Source organism: Lepisosteus platostomus, chromosome 4 (assembly GCF_059453375.1).
Source record: "Lepisosteus platostomus isolate fLepPlt1 chromosome 4, fLepPlt1.hap1, whole genome shotgun sequence".
NCBI lineage: Eukaryota > Metazoa > Chordata > Actinopteri > Semionotiformes > Lepisosteidae > Lepisosteus > Lepisosteus platostomus.
The window spans coordinates 13,864,278-13,891,438 of record NC_142614.1 but is presented as its reverse complement, the minus strand read 5'-3'; the positions used below and the strand labels follow the sequence as shown (position 1 = coordinate 13,891,438).

Genomic DNA, 27,161 nt, shown 5'->3' with positions numbered 1-27,161 from the left:
TTTATGGCTGTTCTTCTTCATCAGTGTAAAAGGATGGTAATGTAGATGCCATCTCACAAGAAGAGACTAAACTAATGTTTCTTTATGGCTGTGATTGTTTTGGAATAATAGTTCCACAATTCAGGAATCACACATATCTGAATTAACTTGATGAATAACTTCAAAAGAGAAGTTTTAAATGTGTACCTGTTATGTCCCTACAAAAGTGTCAAACATTTCTGAAATTAAATTGAAACATGACAGATAATCTGTTGTCTCAGACTACTCTTGTGGTTTTTAATGGCAATATTGAGCGATTGTGATCTGTTTTTCCCTTTGACACTGTCTGTGCACCCCTCTCTGTGGTTTGTCTTGCACGTCTCTCAGGATTCAACCAATTACTGTAATTAAAACAAACCCAAAAAGAGAGTTAAAAGTTAAAATATATTTGTTTTTATCTGTTATCCAAATACTAGTGTCTTCCATTTCAGGCGTAGTGTTGAGTGTTTTTTGTTTTACTTTTCAATCAGAGATATTTGCTGTGAGAGGACTTTGTGTTGCTGTTGGTTTCAAAATGAGAGCTTTAAGCAGCCCTAAGCAGCATTTTATTACAGCTTTTTTAAATTTGCAATAGAAGCCTTTAAAGTCAGGACATTTGCTTAAGCAGTTTCCCAGAATCAGAAAAACACAAGTTTACGACTTAACATAGAGAAGCCTTATTTTCGGAGTGCAGGTCTCACATGGTATAAGTATTCTGTTTTAACTGCCTTTCTGCTTCAGGATTCAGAGAAGATGGACTACCAGCAGGCCTGTTCATGGGTGACTTGCCTTTTTATGTACTATAGCACAATCTCTGCATGGGATGCACAAACAGAACATATCTCATTTAAGAGGTAATAACAGATCTGTTAGTGGATGAGATCACTTTATTAGCCCCTATACAATTTCTTGCCTTAGGAATTGTCTTTTTACATACCCCAGCTTGCTCTCCATGAGACAAAGACATACAGATAGGGAGATAAGCTTGGGGTCGGACAGGGTCAGCCATTGTACAGCGCCCCTGAAGCAGTTGGGGTTAAGTGCCTTGCTCAGGGGCCCAACGGAGTAGGATTCCTCTGCCGACCGCGGGATTTGAACTGGCAACCTTCCAACCACAGGTGCAGATCCTTAGCCACAGGGCCACCGCTCCGCCCCATGTTAGCGTTATGCCTGGCACTGTAATGTAACAAAGATGGATTTTCAGCAAAAAGGGCATTGATTGTTCTTGCTGTTTTGACCTTTTTCTATCACATTTTAAGTTTTCGTTTGGAGGCTGTGCACAGGATTCAGCTGGTTTCACTGAAAGGAACAGTGGATTGAGGTTCATTGACTATTCATACGACAGCCTTCATTTTGCATTTGCAGAGGTGTGTAAAGCACTGGCTCTGCCTTGAGCTTTGTGGTTACTTTGACATGCAGAAGCTTGCTGATCCCACATAGTTAATGCTCTATTCACTAATGTCGTAATCTGCAAGTCTTGTCTAAACCAGATGTGAAAGGAAGGAGCTGGTTATGCTTAGGCCAAATTGTATTTCAGTCACATTTTGTAGAATTAAGATGTATCTGGAAATATAGTAAATAAACTTCTTCTGACGGGTACATTTGGATAATTTGTTTCTTATCATGATTTATACAAGTGAGAGATCTTTAACTGTGAAGAGGACTACTGTATTTATCATACATGGACTCATGGGCTATATACTCTTTGTGCTGCTGTTTCAATAACACCACAGTTTCCTTGCATTTCAGTGCTTTTAGGTCTACACAATTGAAGTTCCTGGCTTGGGCTAGATGGGCTTAATGGCCTCTATTTGTTTGCAGTTGTTCTGATGGCTGTTTTTATTTTCCTGTTATATTGTATGTGGAAGGGCTTGTCATTTACTCAGGGACTCTTTCTTGAAAGGGATTTTATAACTTAAGACTTGGGAGTTTGGCCTAGTCAGTACCTGGCTCTTTCTTTAGAAACTCTTTATAAGGAGCTAATGTTTAATGGAATATTTGACTTTGTTTTTGATGATTGTAGGTCCTACCACATTAAGGGATCTTCAGGTTATTCAGTTTACCAAAGTAAAATGTGAGTTAACATATTATAACTAAGCCATAAACTTATAAGAGCCTTCTTTTGAGCAACGAAAGTTTTTCCAAGTCCATGCCTGAAGGATTTCAGCATTAATTTGTACCCCTGTGACAAGTCATGAACCTCTTTGATAAATGTGGCCTGTCACACAGACTGGTCCTGCTGTAAGGTCAGTTAAATCCAGGCTTTCTAGTACCGACAGGATAAATACTGTATATGAGAGAATGGGGTAAACCACAGTGGCCACCTAACTGCCACTTCTTTTTCTTCATTGTGGAAATATACCCCCTAACACTGACTCCTGCTGTTTAAAAACCATTTGGCCAATCAGCGCCGGTCCTGGTAAGTATCCGAGAGAGTTGCCTGACTGCCATTTAGTTCTACTAATTTGAACTGCCTCTGCCTTGGGAGCCGCTGTGCCGAATAAATTGAAGCTTGACAGGTTTGATCAACACTCTGCTCCATTCTTGCACCTGACAGGGTGCAGCGATACTTTTTCTGCTCCTGCTGGGTCATCACGTACTTGGCGAAAAGTGACCCCTCACACAGACTGGTCCAGTACAACAAGCCTTTGGTCAGTTAACTCCATAAAAGGCTGGGGTTTGTTTACAAACTACATATAAGAAGATTTCCAAGCTTCCAATTTTGCTTTTTGTCTTGAAGCACTGCTTTGTATCGTGTTGCTTGTAATTATTACACTATTGACTGATCTGTTGTATCTCCTTGTTGCATAGTGAAACAAGCCCAGTAAATGACATCCAACGTGTTCTTCTTTTTGACGAATTCCATCGTGCAAAACAAAGCATGTTGTGTTTTGCCATTCAGGTGTCCTTGTGACTTTAAAATGGTCTAAAATGTTTTTAATCGGATTAAGGCAGTTGTAAAATGTTAATCTATTTTTAAAATACCAATTGAGATGGGTAAAAATCCCTGCTCTCTCACACACACAGCCAAAAATTAATCTTTATGTTGACATAAGATTCCGTATTTCAAGATTCTGGGAACAGCCTCGCAAGACAGAAAGAAACAAGATATGGATCATGGGAATCAGCTCTCTGCGGAGATGGTGGATTGTGCACCAGATCCTGTGCAAGGTACTGAAGTGTAGAAATGTCAGTGCTATTTTAGGAGCTGAGCAGTGGGATTCACCAGGTGTTTTTGCTGTTAGCTTGCCTTTAGAGCGCCCTGGTGTAGGGAGGTGGGGACTGGGAGGAAAAGACCTACTGTATCAGTTCATACTGTAGCTGTGCAGAGGGGGAGGCAGTGAGATACAGCAAAAGCTCTATCATGTCTTCAAAGACAAAAGACTCCATCCACTTGGAATCCAAGTTTCTGAAGGCTGATTAGACAGATAAGGAGAGACACCAGGACTTGTCAAACCTGTCCACGGTTTGAGACATACTGTGCAAATTCTTGGTAAAATTTCACCGTTATGTTAGCCGGCCTGGTATCAACACTTCAGATAACCACATATCTCCAGTCTTCACACTGTTTGGTTATAGTCATGGTTGACAGGGTCCTTTCTTGCTGGTCTGTAATTGTTGTACAGAATTTATTTTCAGGATAGAGAAGCACCAGCGCTGTGTGTGTTCTTTTCTTGTTCAGAAAACAAGCTGATACAGTATGTTATCAAAGGAAGTGTACACTATATTTAGACCATGCATTCCTTCAAACCTCTACACATCTATGACGTTTCTCTTGTCTTTTTATAGGCGCAGTTATGTCATGTTTGCAAGTGGAATTCCATTACTAAGAATTAACTGTGAAAATGGGACCATGCATTTCTTAGATGTGTACTTCTCCTAAGACGCCGTTATACAGTACATTTATCCTGGAAAAAAAATCAATGTGACATTTCAGAATGTTTTGGATTCTTGAAAAATAAACACAAGCTCACTCAGTTGCAATTCTGCCAGCATGAATTGAACAGACAGATTCCTGGGTTTTATCAAGGTAGAGTAATATAAACAGTTACAGGCAGTTGGTTTTTTCAATTCAAATACTTTGTATTTGAATACAAAACTTCTTGTTTTATGCCCCATCTCTTCAAATTGAAAATGAAAGTAAAGTCTGTGCAAAAAAATTAAGTTACAGTAATTTAGCAGTTGCATAGAGAGAAAATGTATTTCATCCCAACATTGTTAGGTTTCACACCTTGAGTAGGATGAGTGAGTCTTCATCACCACTCACCTTGTCAGGCCCACAGCAGCCTACAGTACATCAGCTCCCATGGTTAGTGGTTACTGCTGCCACTGCCAGTCCAGATCTTGTCTGACCAGGAAAAAAGCATTTCTAGTATGAGCTAAGATGTTAAATCTGAGCTCAAATGTATAGCTGGTTTTCCTAAAAACCTGTGAAGTGTTCCGTGGGTTTGGCACTAGGCCTGCAATGTATCTGAGGGAATGTTTTTTTTCTCTAATAAATAGCTGTAGAGTGCACTTATAGAGTAACTGATGTAAAGCTTAAAAATCCCATGAGCTATTTTCAGATGCCCAATGTAATTTTATTCAGAGCTCTGATTTACAGCTATTATTTTTATTATTATGGTATTCATTCACTTAAAGATACTGTACCTCAGCAAACCAGTAGTCCACACCACTTCTTAAAATTTTCAGAGCTCTGAACGTTCCCTTGTCTGATTAAGGGTAATGTTGAATTGGATCAGTTTGCATCCCTGTAAGATCAATACGTGATGGCTTTTATGCTGTGACTTCTGCATGTTTGTCAGTTCCGTTTTTCTTTGTTTCTGCCCCTCATTAATATGTTGAGTTGAGCAACAGTTCTCACATTCCAAAGGTTTTTGACCCAGAACGAAATGTGCTGTCTGTTTTTTCTAAAATAATTGCAGTAAGCTGAAATAACTGTGTGATTTCCAATAGAAAATATATATGTATGTGTTCAATTTAAACATATATTTTTAATTTTAACATTTTTTTGTTCTAATTTGTTTTGTTTTCAATTGGAATTAATACAACTGGTGCAAGTCTCAGAATGAAATGTAGGTGCTTTATTTCATTTAGTCATCTGATTTTATTTCTTGACACAGTGTTCAGATTTTCTTTCTTGCATTTGAATTCACGGTTTGCCCTTGCCTGTTTTTCTTCTTTGAGGAAAATCATTATGTTTGTTGTGTGTCTTTGGCACCTTTGTCTGGTTTATTTCTCTATCTGGAAGACTGTGTTTCTGTGAAGAAGTAATTGGTTTTGTATGGTTAAATCTGGAAAAAAGTTTAGATATTGCTGTTTGAGACACTTAAGTTTCACGTTCTAGGTATTCAGGCTTAAACAAAGCTGGTTGTGTTTTCTTTACCCAGAAGATTATGGGAGTGTGAAACAAGTTACCAAGCCAGAGTGTTGAAGCTGATGTCCTGTCTTTATTCAAGAAATGGCTGAAGGAGATTTTTTGTTCAATTAACTAATAATTACCAAACGAGCAACATGGGCAGAATGGCTCTTCCTGTTGATAACTATTCCTACAGATATGTTCTGTCAGAGCGTGTAAGCTCTGAGTGAGAGAGTTACTGCGGAAGGGTTAAGTGTTTCTTTCAATTCAGTCATGTGGTGTCTGAAGCCTCAAACCTGCTGAGAAGGAGAATTTGAAAATGTTTTAGAAATAAGGTCCAGAGAAAATAAATTATCCTAAAAACTGCTGATAATATGCGTGCCATACATTAACAGGAAATAACCAAGCTGAACCACATGAAATTCGCTAGAATGACAAATATTTGTATTTATTCTCCTGCTGTCTCCATCTGCAAAATATTTAATCCCCAAAACGCTGGTGTGGAATGTTACATCTGAGACCCCTTGTCCAGTCACCATATCGAAGACAAATGTATAGTTGGAAGTTTCTCTTCAGCCTAAGCTATGAAATAGCTTGCACAGACTGCAGAGTGTTCATAGTTCTCATGTGCTGTCCTGTATGACAGAACATGTTCTCCTTAAGGACAAGACTCTGTACCTAGACAGAGCAGCATACTGCAAACATTATGAGCCTTACATTACAGCCTGTCACAAAGTGGTTTCCTTTCTTTTTCCCCATTCAGTCTCTTACTCACTCAGATCAGATCTACAGCATTGCTGGAGCGCAGCAGTTGAGACTGTGTACCGTATGTTCATATTTGGCAATCACTTTGAAGTGCTTTCCACAAGTGACAAGGAATATAGAAACAGTAAACTAGACGCACAGGTACTTGCTTTATAGATTTTGACTGTGTGCGATTGCGTGTATGACCTTTTAAAATGGTAGGGACATGAGAGCTCAGTGTGTAAATGTAAACCCACTGACTCACTCCTATGCTGGGATCACTTCTTGTCCTCCTCATTAAGAGTTTTTTACAGCCTGAGGGACAGCTGATTTTCTTGTAGTTTGATTACAATCTCAGACTGTCTTTTTATAGACTTGTCTGGCCACACAGTGAGGCCGAAAACCAGTCAGGGGGCCTTCATGCTAAAGAAACATTATCAGACATGACAGGGTTTTCATTGCAATGACTGTGCCATCAATGTTTAACATTGATTTCTGGCACAAAACTTTTGATTTGTTATTCATTTGATTGTTTGACAACCAGATCACTTTTGGTTTTAAAGTATGCTTTATTCAGAGCTTGTACTGTATGTGACACATCTGTTTACTTAGCTTTGCTTTTCATAAATGTACATTTTTGCTAACTTGTTCAAGAGAAGAAAGGCAGTCTTGATTATGATGTGGTCTGTGCCTTGAGCACAGCCTTTCATCTTCAGCCTCATCTGTGACCCTTAGGCTCTGACCCTCAGAGGCTCAATTCTACTTGTTCTTTGAAGTGTTTCACATAGATGTTGCTTTTTTCCCCAGTTACAATGCCTTGCAATACAATTCCAACCCTTCCTATGGTGTCCCATTCTTTGTGATTTCATAATCACGTACACACATTTTTTAAAATTTAATATTTTATTCATATCCTGAATGCTCTGACTGAAGACTTCTAAGGATAAGTTACAGTAAGCAAAAGACAGCAAAAGCTAAAGAGAAACAACTGAAAAATGATGGCTGTGTAAGTGTTCAGACTCATGAACTCATTATCTGGTGGTAGCATCTTTGGAAGCAGTTACAGCTACAAGTCTTTTTGGATAAGACTTTTCCAACTTTGCAGACCATCCTGGTACAGTTTTGCCTAGGACATTGACTACATTGACATTGACTGGGGGCGGAGCAGTGGCTCTGTGGCTAAAGATCTGTGCCTGTGACTGGAAGATTGCCAGTTCAAATCCCGGAGCCGGCAGAGGAATCCTACTCCGTTGGGCCTCTGAGCAAGGCCCTTAACCCCAACTGCTCCAGGGGCGCTGTACAATGGCTGACCCTGTGCTCTGATCCCAAGCTTCTCTCCCTGTCTGTGTGTCTGTGTCTCATGGAGAGCAAGCTGGGGTATGCGAAAAGATGAATTCCTAATGCAAGAAATTGTATAGGGCTAATAAAGCAACATTATTATTATTACCTTATTAATAAGTGTAGCTTGACCTTGTACTTAGGACAATTGTCCCGCAGAAAGATGAATTCACCTTCCATTTCAAGATGATTAAGGCTGTGCTCACAGGGATATATACAGTGTTTGTCTGATATTTTTATACCCTTGTCTTTGTCTCGGATTTGCTTTGAAAATTCCTTAGTCTTTGTGGTTGAGTATTTGCTTGAAAATAACTACCTGACCAAGGAACCTCTTCAGGTTCACAGATACAGTAGATAGGGTGACAGATAGAGGCCATAGGAATTTAAATTGGCCTTTTTAAAGGGTTGGAGTACTTAATTCAGTCATGACTTTTTCATTTTTGTTTTTTGCTTTGAATATGTGGAGTTGGTTATGTACTGTATATGACAAATATTAAAAGTATCATTAAAAGCGTTGTGATTGCAACTTTTGATAAATGTGGAGCATTCTAGTTTGTTGGAAGCCAGAAACATTTACTTTCAGTAACAGGTGCAAGACAGGTGGCTTTAATCCTGGCTGGGGTATTCATTGTTTCAGATTGAAGTACCAAAAACAGATTTATTGTCTTAGATTATTTATATAGATTTATTGTTGTCTGCAAATTCTTCTTCATTTGTGTTTCATCTGTATTAGACAATGCAAAGCCGATAGGAATTCTTGTACAGGTGTTGTACCCTAGGAATTCTTGATATAAGGGTTGAATAAGTTTTGACTTCATAGATGAAAGAAAATTCCACTGCTGTTTTCACCAAGATTTATTCCCTTTGTATCAACATTTTCACTCTAATTAATAATTACCTTTTAAAAAGAAGGCTTTTAAAAAAATTATCTTTTATAATAGAATGCTTCATCTTTCTAATAATTATAATGTAAATGTTCCCTGCTGAAACACAGCTATTGGGCTAAACAGACCTAATTGTACAATGATAGTCCTGCACAGAAGAACAGGAGCAATGTTATGTGGGGGTAAAGCTTCTGGTCTTCAGGTCTTCAACATTGCAATACTGTGTTCGGTCTGTTTGTCATTTGTCTGCATAGTTTGTCTACCTGGGAATACATACTGTATACTGTATATGTTTTCTTTAATTCTAACTTAATAACTTCCTTGTTCATTGTTCACTATTCCAAGGCTTTAAAAATAATACTGTTTAGGGTACCATTTATTTTAAAATTGATGTTTTACCCTTTTTTTAAAACAGTGTTAAGGTTTTCCAGCAGTTTAAGATGTTTTTTTTCAGTGCTGTGTTCAAATGCTTTAGTAAATTGCAGTCAAACAGCAGGGTGTGTTTGTAGTGGAGGTGTGCATGGACCCGCCCTAATAAAAAATTATATAAAATCTCCTAACATGGATGGTATGTGGTTTCACAGGCTTGAAGTTTGAATTCACCTTTTGTGCTCCTGAGAAAATTTAAAAAGAAACATGTGGGGAACTCAGAAAGGTGCACAGCTTTATTTAGTAGTAATGCCAACAGTTTAGCTGTCCGGCTTTTGTAATTACGGTATATATAATTTCAGTATTTTAAGGTTCATAGAGCCCTGGCAGGCTCTAACTCATGTGCATGGGCCTAGAGCTTAGTTTTCTTATTTTCCTCTCTTTGCTTCAAAGGAGCAAAATTAAATCTCTGAATTTTTTATTTATCATTATGGCCTTGATCACAGCATGAGACTATAAAGTGCGAAGTGAGATGTGAGTTAGGTGTCATTAGGCTGGTGTGCCTTCATGGTATCCAGTTGTCATTCTGTTTGTTGCTGTTTTTTTGCCAGCTCTATTGTCTTTGGAGAAAGTATTTTCAGATCATTATGATGTGCATGATTTCAAGGTTTTTTTTAAATCACAATATTTATACTGTATACAGTACGTGTCTGTGCAGATACACTTACTTAATGTTGTTATTCTAATCTTGTCCAATATATGAAAATACATTCTAATACTGTGATATGCTGCACATAGTGGTGCATTCTCCTTCCGCTAGTTAAACCACTCTTGCGTACCTAGTACAGATCTTGTTCTGTTATCTACTAGCAGGCAGATGGTCAAATTTTCCTTTTCTGCAAGGCCGGTCTCGTTCTAGATATGTGAGTAACGACAGTGGGCTTCCTGGCTGTGATTTGTGACAGACGGAGCCTATTTGCTCCGCTGTGCACAGAGGAAATGAAGTGTCAGGCTGCCTCTGCTCAGATGCAGGGGATTGCTATAGGGGCTCCTCAGAGAGGGGCCGCTTGTCTGTAGCTGGAATGCGGTCAAAAAATTGGCTGTTACGCTTATCTTATTACCAAAAGTGGAAACTTCCTCAGATCACCATTACACTTGACAAATTTATTGCAATTCAGTAATAATCGGGCAACAATAGCGTCTGGCAGTAGCCAGACATACATCTCTTTGAAAACAGTGATGGTCCCAGGATAGAGATTGCTGTGCCTTCTAGCCTGCGATCACACAGGCTTTGGTTACTGTGCAGTTTGTCAGAAGGGAATTCTCTGACAAAAGGCGGCGTTTAGTAGCTTAAAGGGTCTTTGACGCTGATAGTGATCCCGATCTCATTGTTTTTGCAGTGCGTTGCCTAGCACTGGGCTGAAAGAGACATGCGAGGCAAACTGGGAGAAAATAGGTAAAGCAGAGCAAAGAGCTGATGCCAAGAAAAAGAGAGAAAAGAGACCCTTCTTGGGTCTTTTACTTTCAAGCCAAAGAAAGTTTTTTCTTCTTTATCTTTTGCTGTTTTTGTGCAGGAACGTAGAAAGCATTTGGATCACAGCTGGTGGATTTGTAAGACTAATAAGAGACTAACATTGCTGTAGGGTACTGGTCAGTGAGTGCTATAAAACAAAGTTTTGTTTCTCTTCTGTCTCTAATTCTCCAAAAGAACTAATATCAAAAGCCAAAGATGTTGTAAATATTGAAGGGTAATGTGTTCTCCAGCACAGTTGCACCGTTGTATTGGTAAATTTGAAGCGATTTTTTTTAAGGTGACAGATGCTAACGGGTGCTAAAATGTCAAATCTAATATTTTTGACGTTTTTAAACTAAATCTTAGCCAAGACAGCAGATTGAAATGTTTAAATTGTTGCAGAGTGAGAAAGTATTTTAAGACCTGTTGGTAAAAATTCTCAATAGGCAGAATTATTGTTTTGTTTAATGATAGAGCAAAACAAGCTCACTCTTGTTAAGAGAGAGAGAGAGAATCACTCCATTTCATTCATGCATTCAGCATGTTGGGGAACCAAAGCATTTGATATACAGTAAAAGTGTGAAAGGACATATTATCTTTGTCACCTTAAGAAAATGATTAGTGTGATTTACTGATTTAGATTCAGTTTGCAAAAGGAATCCAGCCCTTGCGGCGAAACTGTCAAAACATTTTGTTTTAATTTTCATTACTTGAAAATGGAGCAGAGTTATTTTGTCCAGTCCAATGAGTACAGTGCATTTTCTTCCAGTAAATTTGCATTTGTTTTAATGTATAATAAAATGATGAGGCTCTAGTTGCTTTCGTCTTTTCCATTTTGTTGTGTTGGAACTCTCTATGGCTCAGTTGCAAGTAGTCTAAGGTGCGTGTAAAATGCACCTGTTTGCAGCAGCACCACAATGCTGCTAGCATACTGTAATACATTTGCAGGGACGATTGAAAAATTTAAACAGAAATACTGGATTGAATACCACAGGATGTGGAATTATTTCAGCAGATTCATCTATTTTGAGTAAGACCTATTACAAGTCTGGAAGTGGGATTTCTGATTTACAGTTTAGGTTCATAAAGAGAGAATATATTTTGCATACTGAAAGCCAAAGTGCCATTTGGACTTTGTGCATCCATTAACTATCATTATTGATTAATTTCCAGTTGGATGTCTTGCTTATAAGAGAACGGTTTGCCGTTGTGTTGCATGAAGGTAGTGGATTGTTAACATTTGTTAAGGCAAAAACATTGGTTGAAGGGATACTCCTCTGTTGCACAAGGGCTGTGGGGTGGAGAGGGAAAGTGGCAGAGCTGTTCCCACACACCCAGCCCTGCCTGAGAAACTTGGCTGTGAGACGTTGTTCAACCAACGCAGGTCGCCCAGCCGACTGAACCTGTGCTGTGCGATTTCTAATTAATTTCACATCGTCCCATTGTCTTGAGAATTAGATGGAGCCGGGTACATGGAGGTCAGGAAGTGCTAACTATAGGGTTCTGTGTCTCCAGACCTGACCTGTGTTTATGATCTTGCAGTGAGGAGGAAGAGATATTGTTCATGTATTTTACAGACATGTTTAGTTTTCTTTTGTCAGTGTTCTAGTACTTGGGAATTTTGTTTTTTAACCTGGGGTATAGTGGGAGAAGACTCCTCTTTCCCCTCACACATAAAACAAATATTTTAACTCAGTTCCCTACAACCAGTAAATTAATAACATAAATAGCAGTATGTGGTATATAGTGAGTGGTGTGACTACAAGGTTTATGAAGTGTGTAGAGTAAAATATAAAAGCTTACTAGTCTCACTAACACAAACCTAACTTCAGTATGTTAAAGCAGATGTTGGTATAGCATACCTTCAGTGGCAGCAAAGTTACAAAGAGCAAATGATGTTATTAGTGTAAATCTGGTTATTTCCTAAAGAAATGATGCACAAAACAAATATTTTAAAAGCAAATTGTTAAATTTCCTCATTATTTGTGTGTATATAATTATATGAACAAAGGACCAATACAATTCAATAAAGTTATTTTTCAGGTGATGAATGTATTTTGCTCATTAAAATTCTAATTTTTTTTGTTAGAATTTTGCAGTTTATTTGAATGCAAATGAAACTATAGTAAAATGGCTCAGATCTTAAATGGACTTTTCAGAGCCGGTTGTACATAATTCTTAATCCTTCTGTTTACACTGCAATGGCTGCTGTTTCTTAGTTATCAGAAAAAGTAACTAGTAACCGAGGACTGCAAAGAAAGCGTTTCTATTTGTCCACCACATAAAAGTCAAAAGACACCGATCAAGGTTCCAGTTGTGCTTAGAATCCTTTAATACTTTGCCAAGACTGCAGTGAGTGTCAACACTGGAGCAGGGCCTCTGTTCCTCTGTTACTGGAGCAACAGTGCAGCATGGCTGCTAATTACACCTGGCAAGGTCTGTAAGACTAGTGGAAATAGAAACTGGCACAGAAGCCTCTGTGGTCTCTGGAATGTCTTTGCTTTATCAGCCCTGAAACTCATTCTCAATTACAAGCACATGCGGCCTTTCTTGAATAACCTTTCTTTTATAGGCTGCAGATCTTGAGTCTTTACTGTACCACTGAAAAATTCCCTAAAACGCAGGGCTTTAATCCTAGTTAAAATGGAAATTCCTGTTCATCACCTAGACTGCATCCCTATCCCTTTTTCTACCATGGAAATAAGAAGAGCTGCCTTTAAAAAATAAACGTTTGGTTCCCTTAACACAGAGAGAGTCATGAGTTCAAGTTCCCATTTTAAACATCTCTCCTTTATACATTTGTATTTGCAAAGAAGGAGATAATTGGTCCTTAGTACTGCTTTTGTTTAAGTGTGTAACAGCACTTCAGTGGAGATGCTCAGCATCTTCGTTATATCATCCAGTTAGATGTCCTGTATGTATCCTTGGTTTCTTAAATACTACAGAAACCCATGAAGAGCTCCTCCTCTACGAGAGCCTTGTACCTTAACCTTTTTAATGCTTTCCTGCTGTGGCATTTTTCTTAGGAATTTATTTTGATATAGCAAAACTGTAATATATTAAGATGCATTATGGTGAATAGAGATATTTTTCTCTTTATTCTGCTGTTTGAGATTAGTGCACTCATTTTAACATCTAACTCAACTTTTGCTGTTAACTGCTTTCGCTGTTATCATTATGCTTAGTTGCAGACTTGTTTAGTATGTCAGTTGCAAGCAAGGATGATTGGAAAAGCACAATCTCATCATTTTTTAAAGAAAATATGGTAGTTCATTGAAAGATGGTGTCAGAGCTTTAAATAAAACCCACATTTCATTGAGAACTTGAGGGACTGGACGACCTGGATGATCTTCTGTGAGCAGATGCCTGTTTTTCACATCTTTTCACTTGTTTAAAATCAGGTAGTGGGATGTCTCCTGTCTTGCCTGCTCTGATTTCAGATCCTGACTCCAAAAGTAGAGTAGATGTGGCCTGTAGGTATTTCTTACATCTGAAGGAATATTTGTCTATCCTTGAACATTGAAGGAATGGACTGTTTATATGAAATGTTATGTCTACTGGACAGCAGTGGTCTCCTAGACTGCTCTTGTCTGGGACAAGTGGTCCAATACCAGCTGGAGTTTTCACTGGTGAAAGCTGTTTCAGCCCAAACAGAATTTTTAAAGATTTGATTCGATTTTAGAACCATGAAGAAGGCAGCGGGGACACATTTATACCAACAAAATCTTTTGTCAGGTACAATGATAAGCCATGGCTTCCTAAAGAGCTAAAAAAATCCTGTGCACTATAAAAGAAGAGATTTGTAAGAATGGAGACAATGAGAGCTACAGAAGAGCTAAATGTCTAATTGCTTTGTTGAATAGACAAATTAAAGTCCAATTTAGGGATAAATTATACTTGGCAAATAATGAATCCACTACTCTTTGGAGGAGCCTTCAGATGATCATAAATTATAAAAAAGTCACCTCCCAAAGTTATAGCTGACTCTGCAGAGAGACAACAAGTTTTATTGTAGGTTTGAAAAACAGAGTCTCCGTAGTACTGATCATAGTTCATGCATTCTGATGGCCTCTTCCCATTCAGCTACCTCATTGCCATCTTAATGTCTTAATGACTATAGACCAGTTGCTCTTACATCTGTCCTTTTGAAAGTACTTTATCTCAAAACTATTACAAATTCACATCTGAATCCCCTACAGTTTGCAGTAATACTGGTAATATCATACTAGTAACTAGTTATATCAGTAGTAATATCATTCCAGAACGCCTTTACAGTTAAATATTCCACTTTCCATCTGCCAGTGGATTCTCAACTGTTTCACCAGAAGACAACGGTTGTGCCTGGACCCTTCTGTCAGTCTGTCATTTTGTGATTACTGGTGTACTTCAAGGAAGTGTGTTTTCCCCATTACTCCATTCTGACCACTGCTCCAGCAACTCCTCCATCAGACTTATTAAGTTTACATATGACTTCACCCTTGTAGGTCACATTACTAAAGATGATGAGACCATGCACAGGAGGGAGGTGAGTCTAACAACCACCTGAAGCTTAACACACTAAAAAAGTGGAAATTGTATTGGATTTCTGGAAGCATTCTCTAAAACCTCTCTCCCTGGTTATTTGTGATGTGGCTATAAGCGTGGTGAGCTTTTTTCAATCACTAATACTCTTCAGTGAGACTTGAATATCACCAGTATCACAAAGACAAGACAGATTGAAGTGAGAGGAGGGAATGCACTTTTTGTGTCAAGTGACAAACTTCACTTTGGTATCCCTCATCCAATTCTGAAGCTGTTTTACAAAGCAATTATTGAGAGCATTCTGACTGCCTCTGTAACTGTTTGGCTTGGCAGAGCATCTGCATGCTCCAAAAGGGAAACTGCAGTGTGTTGTTCACTTTGCAGAGAGGGTCCTTGGCTGTCATCTACCTTCCATTGATGGTTTATACAATTTTAGAGCAAAGTAGCAGGCAGGAAAGATTGCAGTGACCCCTTCCACCCGGGTTACCACCTGTTTCATAAACGTCCCTTGGGAAGATGCTACACGTCTATTAAAACCAGACTCACCTGGTATTTGAACACCTACTTTCTTAGGTTGCCCTTTGCTTCACTAGAATTCCTAGTTGTATGTGCAGTCTTATTGATGTCTATTGTCTTATTTGTGTATTATATACAGTATTAGAATGTTTTTGCAGCACCAAGTACACCAGAGTAAATGTATATGAAATGTACTTGGTGAATAAAGGTGATTCGGATTCTAAGGCCTGTCCCCCTTGAGATATTGCCTTCTTGTGTGCTAATCTTATAGTGGACAAAAAAAGAGTATTCTGGTAATGCCGATATTCCTTCTTTGGCTGAATTTCAAGACCTACAAATTTAAAATCGGTGCCTCTCTCGGGCTCACAGCAGCCTGCTCCAGGAGGGTAAGGCCAGCTTCAGTACGTACAGTAGTTGGCATTGCTCACCCTCTGCGAAGCAAAAACGGAACCTCACTATGCCTGCAGCTCCTGCCTCGTGAGCCTGTGTGAAAGCAGGTTTTCCTTTCCTGCTGTCCCCTGTCACTGCCTTGGGCTGCAGTGCCACAGCACTTTCTCGCAGACAGTAATTGTGTAGCCAAGGGTTATATCTGGGTGGTCTGTTTTCTAAATGGTTTGACCTCGTCTTTGATTTTCATAGACCCATCTCAGGGGCCTGCGTGAGGGAGCCTGTCACAGGAACCTGGTGTTTGTTTCTTTTTAAGGGCTCTGGCTTAAATACACCAATCGCTTTCCACACAAAATACACAAAACACTGATCAGCCGGAAAAAAGGCTCATTTGAGCTCTTAATAAAATAACTCTTTACAGTTAGTGCCCACATGTAGTAATTGGATAATTTCTTTGAATAATCGGTTTGTTTAGCTTTCATTTCTTAATGCTTATTGTTTCTTAGCAGTTGTAAGACTTGTTCATTAATTGCTGTGACTTATTAAGGATAATTTTCATAAAGCCAAAGAATGCACATGTGGAAGCAATTGGTTCTAATGCATCTAGAATTGTGCTCTCAATTAGTAAGATGTGTGTATATTTTCATGCTGTTTTGTTATTAGTATAATGGCTGGCACTTACCTTGTTTTACAAGACTAGGGCAAAAGGCAACATCTAGGGAGACTTAATTACATATTCGTAAATGCTCCCCAAACCCTTGTTTGATTTCAAGTTAGCAAGAGAGCAGTTTTAAGTTAACTACTGCATTATTCTGGCCATGTAGCATGTTCAGGACATTGGTGGGCTTCTGTTGCCTACAGTTCCACCAATAGGAATCTCCTCAGTCTTCCTTAGGTGCCCATTCCCTTTCTACAGGGTACGATTTTCATTCTAAGCAATTCTGTCTCTTTTATACCAACCAGTGTATGTCTTGGTTAAACTGCGCTAGTACTGAAAGAGATCATGGAATTACATTTTAGGAAGTAAAGTTTTATTATTGTAGCGTGTGGTTATTTTTAAAGACTCCTACAGTACATACTGGTGTGCAGAGAATGAACTTTGATGCCCTGTTAATATGTGGGTCTACATCCAAACTAACTGAGAACTGAAGTGCAGGTTTTCTTCTATGAGTTTAGGCAGGTTCAGGTGCAAACGCTTCTCTACTTACAGCTGAAGACTCCTCCCCCCATGTAGTTACCGGGGAAACGAGCAGTTCTGATCCCCCACTTGTCCTCACCTTTCGTCCAAAACCAACAGAGGCATCTAGACAGCCTGTCAATTCCAGTTTGTCTCCTTCCCACATGACCTGTGGGGAGATGGTAGCCACTACACTATTATTACTGTAAATGGTGGTTCTTCATGTGTTTTTATACATTAGGCGACATTCAGATATGTCGTCCAATACCGTGAAAAGCTTTTCAGCTAAAGCTAAGCCCACTCAAGATATGGTTGAATAATTAGAATTTACAAGCACAAATGGAACACAATTAGCCCATCACTTAAAGATAAGACTTCAACGGCAGGTGTCCAAAAAGCTCTTGGCATCACAAGCCAAACATCACAAGCAGTGCAGTGTCACAATGACAGGACACCTCATTGCTTCCAGATATGGCAGTGATCCTGAGGTCTTAGCCTGGCATGGTACCATCTTAAGTTCACCGATATTGGGCTATGTACAGCTATAAAACTAAATGGTGCTATATTTATGGAACAGTAGTTTTACTGCATGTGAAGAATAATAAACTGAGGTAAAACATTGCCAACACCTCAGTCAGCAGTCTCTACTAAATATTAGTTTTATTCTCATTGACCTTCTGTTGTGGCTATAATCAACCCATGAATAAGCCACCTTCACTCCTTGATGTGTAGTCAGATTTACTGCTCCTGTCTTGAAATGTGTTAATCCCTCAGATTCACTCTTTTCAATCCTTGAACAGGATGTTTTAAATCAGACACTCTTGTCTTTAGTGATTGACAGCCTAGGAGAGCTGCACCTGGGGAGGGTATGCAGTATGTGCTGTAAACACAGTCACTTTAGTCCATTTATCGTAAATGTTTAAAATGCCATCTTTCCCACTATGTAAGCAGCAGTTCATCCCTGTGCCGTAATGATTATCATCCTCCTCCAGCTGTATGGCTTCACTTAATTTAATAGCTGCCATCAAACTCAATCTATTTGTTCAACACTGCAATAATATGAAAAGTCCTATACACCAAAATGAAGATTCTCTGCAAGAAGTTTCCCCAGTCTCTCTGTATGTGGTGTTTCCAAACATTTCCAATGATGATAAGAAAACAGTAACTTCAGCAAAACTTACACGTTTAAGAGAAGTAGCCCAAGAATTATTGGACAACACGTCGGGCAAAGATCGTAATGAATCTAGAAATAATTATCTTCTTAAACGACGATCTACATCACATTTTTAAAGGACTGTTTTCAGTGGATGACTGAAGTACTGTATGATGTATCTTTAAGTAAGGCTGAGCTTGTATGTGCCTGTGGAACAAAGCAGTTACTTGGTAGCATTTACTGCTTTGCGTACTGTACATGTCTTTACTCCTGACATACAACAGTTACCAATGTAAATGATGTGGCTTTGTTGGTGTGCCAACCCAAAAAAAGCCTTGAAATGCTGGTGAAAACATCCCAAAGCACTTCAATAGCGTGAAACATAAAATTAGATCCCAAAGATTACAAACAATGGCCTATAAAGAACAATAGCAAGTGAGAACAGATGAAACTATAAAAAGCTAAGGTACAAAGAGACATTTGCAATCTAAAAGTCTTTGCGAAGATCGTTGTATAGCCGAGGTGTGGAACAGGAGAACACACGCTTAGTGGCCGAAGGATTGTTGCTTTGTTTTTGATTCTTAAATGCCTGCCTGCTATTTGCACGCCAAACAATGTGGAGGCATGTGGCAACACAAGAACAGATATAAGCTAGTAGTAAATGCCAGCTATAAGTGATGGAGGGCCATTCAGATAATCAAGTCTATTTTAAATGTGTGTGGTCAGCACACATCACAGTGGGAAAATAGTAGTCTACTATTCAGAGAAAACTGCTCAAAATTTGGGCTATAGGACCTTCCCAGTGAGTCCACTGAAAACTGTCACCTCAAATCAGTTTTGATGTCGCACCTCACACAAGTTTAGAGAGACCTCAGATTACAAGTGCTGAAATGCTTCTTTAGACCATGCTGTCTTTTCCGTGCTCCATGAATCAATTCCAGTGTACTCCTTCTCCTTAAATGTATAATGGAGGGAAAATCATGAAACCCAGGTCTGGGATGACATCCTACAATACTAGAAAACAAAATATTACTTCTAGCATCATATTATTGTGTACTGTATCAGTGTTTAAAGTGTTTCTTTTAGTTAGTTTTCTGCTGTTTGCTTCTTTAATGTTTAAATGTATTGTGCTAAAGCAAAAGATTACACAGATTAAGATGCAGATGCAGTCTGTGCATTTTTATAATGCATGTTTTCGGTTCACGAAGGATTATTTTGCCTCTTGACACAAGTTTAAACAAAGTTCTAACATGCAAAACAAAACTAGAAGAGTAGCAGTTTTATTCTGTGATAAAGGTACAGTATGTGTGAATGTGTCATTGAAGGCCTTTGGACTGAAGCATGTGGAGTGATTTTATCCTTGCGGGTGCGAGGCAGGATCCACGCCGGATGGGATGCCAATCCATTGCAGGGCACGATCGGACACAAACACACACACTTTCACCAGGGCCAGTTTAACAGAAGCCAGTTAACCTACCAGTACGTCTTTGGACTGTGGGAAGAAACCAGTGCACTATGAGGAAATTAAGGTGAACATTGAACATGGGGAGAACATTAAATATCCACACAGATACTGTAGCTACCCAGGTTCAGAATGTGAACCCAGTCCCTCAGTGCTGTGAGGCAGCAATGCCAGTATGCTATGCTATTTTTTCATCAGCATACTGGACCACCTTAGTATCCTGTTTTGTCATTTCTGAAACTGTGATGTTCCAGGCATGACTAGCACTAGAATGCTTGGGTAGCAAGGTCTTGGGTAGGGCTTCTAAGGAGATGCCAGACAGTGCTTGGCACTGTGTAAAGATACTTGATATTTAAAGAGGGCTAATCTTGAATTCCAGAGGATGCATTGCAGAAGTCATAGGCCCAGCCTTGGTCTTTCTTGATGTAGCCATTCAGAAAGGGAAATGTTACAAGCCACTTGTTGAAGGCCAGAGGAAACCCTGTACCATGCATGATCAAGCAGAGATGAATTCCCAACTTCAGTAAAAAGACAGATCTAAAGTATACAGCATTTTGGCTGTGGAGTCTCTGCAAGAATGTGTGGAGCCTTCTTCACATGGATAAACATAGGGTATTTAATGGCCTTCCCCAGCCAGAAAATGACTTTTCTAACTGCACAGTGGCAAAATGATTTCTCATGGGACTTAGAACTGTGTTTTAATGTTTATTTTTTTCACTGACAGCGCTTACAGTAGTTAATGCCAGTACAGGTCAGCACCCTGCTTTGTAAGCATCTGTAAGCTTTAGAACTAGTTGAGCTCTTATGTCTGACCAGTGTGTGGGAATTGGAAGGATATAGTGTTTCTCAGGACATGAAAGAGAAGACCACCCTAATGCTTTGTTTTACCCAGAGTCTTGCCAAAGGAGTCTTGGAACAATGCAGCCCCTGTGTCAACCTAGTTTGTGCGGCTATATTTCTTGCAGTTTTTACGGCACCAGTAATCCTGTCCCTCAGCTAGGTTGCAGAATGTTAGAGCCTCCAGTTGAAATTATTGAGCAGCAACTGAGCCTGGTCCTGAAAAGGTCCAACTGGACAACCACCCTTAACCTGTTAGTAATGCACTCTCTCTCTCTTCTGGTGTGATCATAGGACAGTGTAGCATGTGTTATAGAAAGTACCTCACCGACTTCCTTGACAGTATACAGTACAACAGCCCTTGTTTCATGGTGTCAGATTCTCTCACATTGTATCAGCTTTTATCTACATGTTAAAAACGTTGAACCAGATGGACTAATGGCATAGCCCAGTAACAGAATTGTCTAAACCCTGTCTGGGAATGTACAAAGCTGTCACTGTTAACAATAGGAAATAGCCACCCTTGTACTTTTCCTGGGCCACTCTTAATATCGAAGCGATATCTGTGGTAAAAGAAATCATGTTTCCTGTCATTGAAATTTAAAAATACTGTATGCTGTGCCCAACTGATGGATTTCAAGACCGTGAGTTCTGTTCTTTTCTTGTGTTTTTCTTTCTAATGCCAGTAGCACAATCAAGACTTTCCATGCGACTAGCCTGATGAGGCTGACTTGGGCAAAAGGAATGGTTTTATTTCTTCAAAGTGCTGCAGCTGCAAGGCTCCTCTCCAAAGTGGAGATTGGATGGCAGAAGCACACATAGGCTGTATCTTAGGAACCACTGATTATTTTTAATATTCCAGTAAAAATGTAAAATATTCTAGATATAGCAAGCCAGCTGACTTTGAATAATAAGTAGAAGAGACACTTCACAAATCCCTCAGTAAAATGTTTTTTAGGTTTCTAGCAATAGCTGTTCCTCTGAATGCTCCTTACAAACTCCCTCCAGGACCACCTTGATGAGTTCCTTAGAGCAATGAGCAAAAGCAGTCAAATTGCATCCTTTTGTTTCTTATTGCCTCAATTAGTGGGTGTACCAGGTTGCATGAGTTTTCATTTATTTTGTTAATAAATGCTGACTGGGTGGAGCCTTTAACCCTAATGTAAGATCTGTTCTTGTTAGTTTTAATTGTCTTTTCTAGATATGATATTTTAAACATATCATATTACCCGTTTATGTGCTTGACAATTCTGAAAAAGTAAATGGTTCTGTATGCTGTGCTGTTTTGTGATTAGGTATAGTACTACTCTGGTTTATTATCCGAGCACTGGTTTCTTCATGGGCATGAATTATGATGTCTTTAGGTCTTCTGCGTTTGGTGGCTGTGGCTCCTAATAAGGTTTTTGAGAGATTAGTAAGTGAAGCGATCCTCTTAAATATCTTAGATCAGTCCTCTGAGTTATTAATCTTATTGAGTGACTCTGAAAGAGAACATTAAAGAAGCCTTTGCTTACACCGTTCTTGCTTGAGTGCTGGTCCAGGCCTTAAATTACTACTAACTGGTGTGACTGATGCAGCTTATATGTATGTGTATTTAAACAGCTGAGTGTTTTGTCATTGCTGTTTGCTTTTTAGCTTTGCCTAAGTATACAACATGGGTGGACGTAACCTGCAACCCTTTGATCAGATGTCAAAGCATTTACTATTCTGCTTTTTAAAGCAGCATAGCCAATACACTTGGGCACAGGGCTCTGTATTTTCCCTAGCTTTCCAATGGTGGGCGAGGACTCATTGCGGCATGCCAGTGGATGGCTTATTTGTTAGAGGTACTGTAAGTGTGTGTGTGTCGGGGGGGACTAGAGTTAATGTTTGTCTTAGCAAGTTTTCACTGAAGAAGCACCTGGAAATCTGTTAAAGAGTTTGTACTAGGTCTGAGGTCTTTAGCCTCGAGGCCCCTGAACTTGCTTGCTAGGCGTGATGCATTCCTAGTCTGGAGAAAACTGGTAGGAGGTGGATTTTGAAACTGTTCACCTAATAGTAAAAAACAACACATTCTCTTCACTGATATTACAGCCTAGAGCTGTTTGCTCTCCAGTGAGCAAGTTTGTATTCCATTATTTTAGTGTAACTACACAGATGGCAATGCTGAGGATACAATATGATTTATATTTCCATTGCTAAACTCTGTAATTGGGCCTCTGTGGCGCTGTCTGTGTGAAAGATTTATGAGAGGATTACTCCGGCTTTTAACCCTTACTTTTCAGGATGAGGAACCTGCCTCAAAACAGAAGTTCGAGTACAGCAGGAGTACTTATCCAGTATCTCTCATTGCTTGTTTAGGAAGCAGGCATGTGCAGTCTTTTGCATGCTGATCCCAGAAGTGCAGTGGGTGATTTTGAAAGGAATTATAGTTGCTCATTCCTAATAAACACCAGAAAGCTTCTGTTTATGCAAAGTGAGTGGAGTTCTTCTAGTGAATGTGTAAGTGGCACTGTAACCAAATCAAACCAAGGTCATTAAGGTCTGTATGTAATGGGATCTGTCAGTATTTTGATTTCAGTGATGCCAAGAACACGCATTGTACAACAATAGGTATTACATACTGTACCAATTTGTTCCACATAGTGTACAGGTACTTCTTATATATGGAAAACTTGTGAATCCAATTCTCTTTCTAAACTGAACTGTATAAGAATTTTAGACAAAAAAGTAGTTTGTGCACATACTGTATATGAATTCTAAAAAAAATGTCATTTTCAACATTAATAATCTTTCACTTGAATGTAATGTATTATTGCTTTTAGAAGTCTGCTATGAATTATTGAGTTTATTCTGTAAATGAACTTGCAAGGCAATTTATACCCAAGACTTAAAAGAGCTGTAAAAATAGAAAGAAAAAGGGTACTTTGTAATCCCCTGGCAGGGACTTATATCCTTCCATAAATGTTAAAAAATGTTTGGAATTGATTGGAATAATGAGTTACCAAGGAAGAAAAGCAAACGATAATAGCAATAAAACATTATAATAACTTTGAGTGCTTTTTTTAGGAAACGTCTAGAACATCTGTCAGAAATTTAGTGTACTATACTTTTGGAAAAAGTATCTTACACATGCTTTTCTGAACATAAGTGATTCCATTTAGTAATCCTTGCAGTGATTTGTATGATTTCGTTCTCGACCTTGAGCACCGTGATTCTGCCTCCAGACGCCGGCTCTTGTCCAGTGGAGTGTCGAAGGCCTGAGCTGCATGCTGTTTTGACTCTCCCTTTTACTTTTCTTCGTGAAATGTTTGGTGCACCTCCCTGCAAACACAGCTCTTTAGGCTTTAGGGCCTTGGAGAAATCAAATCTTCAGGCTTTGTCTACAGCACAAATAGCAAACGCATTCCTTGACGCAGGGCTCCAATTGGCCAGAAGCATGATAGGAAACCTAAGGGCAAACAGAGCTGCAAGTTATTAAAAAAAGATATTGTTTCTGTTCTCTGTTATTTTATTTTAGGTATAGACAGCAGAAGCAGTTGCATGAATCTGTTTCTCCTATAGTGGTGCAAGTTCTTCAAGAGGGCATCCATGCACTCAAACACTTTCAGATACTCAAATACAAAGCTGGAGTTTTTCTTTTCTGCAACAATAGTATAAGATGAAGGATTTCCGTTTGGCAATCAGCAGTTTAACATGCAAACAGGTGCTTGTGGTTAAACAATAATGTGCTTTGTACCTGCGGGGTCTAAAAGCTGTGTTTCTGCTCTCGATGTGAGTTGGCGATCTGTGGCCAGCACTGAGCTGTGAATTCTGCAAGTGAGGAAAAAGTGTGGATTTGCTTCATTGGGCAGCCCGGGATTCTTCCTGGGCTCCGCAGTGCATGGTGAGTGACACTGACAGATGAAGTCTAGTCAAGCCTCACTAAGCCAGGACTCCCACTCCAAGAGACTCATCCAGAATGCTTCTAGTGTTGAAGATTTCAGGCCCGTTGCCGGTGTGTCTGGAAGATCTGGCAGCACAGCTTAGTTTTCCCTCCTAACATAACTCCAAAAAACCTTGTGGTTCAGTGAGCCAAATAAAAAAGAGAGAGGACATGAAATTGTAGCACGAATAACTTGTCTCCCTTTCACGCTTTCTGTTTCATATCATTGTTGACATGGTTTACAAATAAGCATTGCAGCTGTCCAGATTAGCTTTTGTGCTTTGAAAGATTGCGTTATTGATATACTCTTAATTCTTTGCAGCTTGTGCTGTGCATGGTTAAATAACAGCAGTGGTTGCAGCCAGATCTTTGTGAATGTAAAGTAAGTGGATGCAATGCTGAATTTTCCTTTGACACGAAAGAAACATGTTAGAAAATACAGTATGTGCATTAATGATTAGTTTGGCATTAATGAAGCCCAATAGTTATGACAGTTTGTTGTCCATTTACTTCTTATCTGTAACCTTTCTTGTGTATCATATTGATGGGGAAAAAGTTAGAATGGGGTTTCTGTGCTAAAAAATCAGGTTAAAAAGTATCTCTGGAAAATTCAGGTATTTGTGGAATGCTGAGTGTGCTCCAGGTGGTGTTTAATATGTGATGGAGAGGCTTAAAGCAGATAACGCTGGCATTTACTTAAAATCATTAACAGCCTGGGTGCCATTGTGGAGTATTTTTGCCCTATCTGCCTAATCTGAGTACTTCAGTCTTCAAACTGCTATCCACGGAGGGCTGAAAGGTTCCACTCTTCCTTGAAATACTGTTTCATGGAAAGTACACTTGTTGATTTTTTTGTAGAGACCAGGTTTTGAAACTGTAATTATTAAATTATATTATGCGAATAAAAAAATGCAGTCACCTTCAGGGAGTGTTAAATGGGGCCATGCTTAAACAATGAGATATTGTTTTCTTGCAGATCAACAAGCAAAAGAGATTAAATCCCCTTTTTTTTGTGCCTGTCATTTTTTTTATTTATTTCTTTGGACATGGCCTTCTCTGTAGTTGACTTGAAGCCCCTTATTGTTGTGCAGGGACATGTGTTCCTTGAGTTACTGCTTGCACTTCTACACTGTGTGTCTTTCATGTGCAATGGGCTCGGGTGTTTCAGTTGTTACATGCCTGCTCCAGTCCCCATGTCCTCACCAGGCACGAACTTCTCCCACCTGGGTTGTAAGTAACTTCCCTACAGACCCTTGCTTAGCAAAACTAATTTATTGAATGAATTAAAGAATAAATTAGAAGTGTGTTAAGATTTTAACCATCACTCTAAAAAGGCCGTCTAGAGAACATTTTGCGTGAAACTTTTTTTATTCTTCAGTGTTCCCAGATGAGAATCTCTCCCAAGGATTCTGCAGCCCTGCGGCAAACAGCTGCCTTATTCTTCCATTCTACTGTAGGGAAATTAAAATATGAAGAAAGGTCCAGGATACCTAAAGTGTTGCCAGTAGTTAGTTGATAGCAGAAGTGCCTCTTGTTAGTTCTTGAAAGATCCCTGTTTAAGAGTGGCTGTGGTATTGCTGAGAAACTAGCCCTATTCCTGGTTAAAGGACTGTCTGCTTTCACTTAGTTATAAAGCATGTCCGTTAGCTTTTGACTTTGTATTGAGAGTGCAGCTGATTGTGGGTGACCCTGTCCAGTCTCCTTGGGATTTTTCTTTTTCTTCTCTAATCCCATTCTTAAATCCATAAAGGTTGCTTACCCTCCCATTCCATTTTTTTGCAGCTAAATGACGGAGGGAAGGCAACCAAGGCCAATATTGCCGTTGGAGATGTGGTTCTGTCCATCGATGGGATCAGCACAGAGAGCATGAACCACCTGGAAGCCCAGAACAAAATCAAGTCCTGTACTGGTTCCCTGAACCTGACTCTGCAGAAGTAAGGGCTGGTTTCTCATTCTGTTACTCTGCCTTTGCCAGGAATGGAATGCAATGGACAACGTTGTGATTTCTCCTGAAGAATCCATTTTTTCTCATTTGCTTTAGTCTTTTTAAGTCTGTTTTGTCAGTGTTACTGTATTTATGCTCCGTTGTGTTTAGGAATACTTCATCTACTGTGTGTCTGGCTCAACATTATATTACAAAATATGTGAAGGTAAGGCTACACACGTACTGTAGGTCTTCTTCAGGATTGGTTCTGTGTTTTAAATAGCAGTAACTGTTCTCAAGTAGTGTTTTGCGCTCATTATTTATTTTATTTGTAGAAGTGCTTTATTAGTTGGCCAAGTCTCAAGAGAGTTCCATAGAACTTTGCAAAAAAGCTACAGCCAGAGGTTTTGACACTAGCAGAATCTTCTGCTTTCACTGCTAACAAGTTGTAAAACATACATAGTAACAGAACTGCTCAATATTGACTAAAATATTTCTGTGCTATTCACTCTTTCTCTGAGGCAGTTAAAACTGGATTTTCATCTGGATTTCTGGATTTAAGTAATATGAGTGATTTATCTTTGTAAGTTCCACAGAGTGCATATTCAGATTTATAGCTGGAACACTGCTAACTTTTATTAATACATTTTCATATGATCTACCTTCTCGTAACAAATGTGTGCTAGTACATTAAATATTTATTCATGGAAATGAAGAAGACTGATTGCACAGCAGTGTCTTGCAGTTTGATTTTAAGGGCCAAAAGCCTTATAGAAGCCAACACAGGTGCTAGATATTTATTGCATGTTATAGCCACTTGAATAAATTTGTAGGGGTATGTGCTCGTAGTACATAGAACAAATAATCTGTAAGATTGTAATACATTTTGCAGCATCAGTGGTGTCTTTTTTAAGTCATCAAGTCATCATTGTTGCCAGGTGTTGATTATTCTGTCAAAAGCACAGCCTTCCTATTCCCAAGTTTACAAGAGTTGTAAGTCCTAGCCAATGTTAAAGATCCCAGCACCTTTCAGGACAGGGATTATACATGCACTT

The 27,161-nt window shown here is 39.1% G+C and overlaps 1 protein-coding gene across 14 annotated transcripts in view; it reads left to right on the top strand.

The window, feature by feature from the left end:
- The window catches only part of pdlim5a (PDZ and LIM domain 5a), a 124,328-nt gene that overhangs the window by 21,482 nt on the left and 75,685 nt on the right, over positions 1–27,161 (top strand). For 13 of the 14 annotated variants that reach the window (XM_088628621.1, XM_088628622.1, XM_088628630.1 and 10 more), the window contains one exon: positions 25,965–26,116. In XM_088628621.1, the coding sequence (XP_088484747.1) occupies positions 25,965–26,116 (152 nt within the window). Of the gene's footprint in view, positions 1–21,992; positions 22,105–25,964; positions 26,117–27,161 lie in introns of those variants that run through there. The other variant, XM_088628628.1, reaches the window with a different exon arrangement.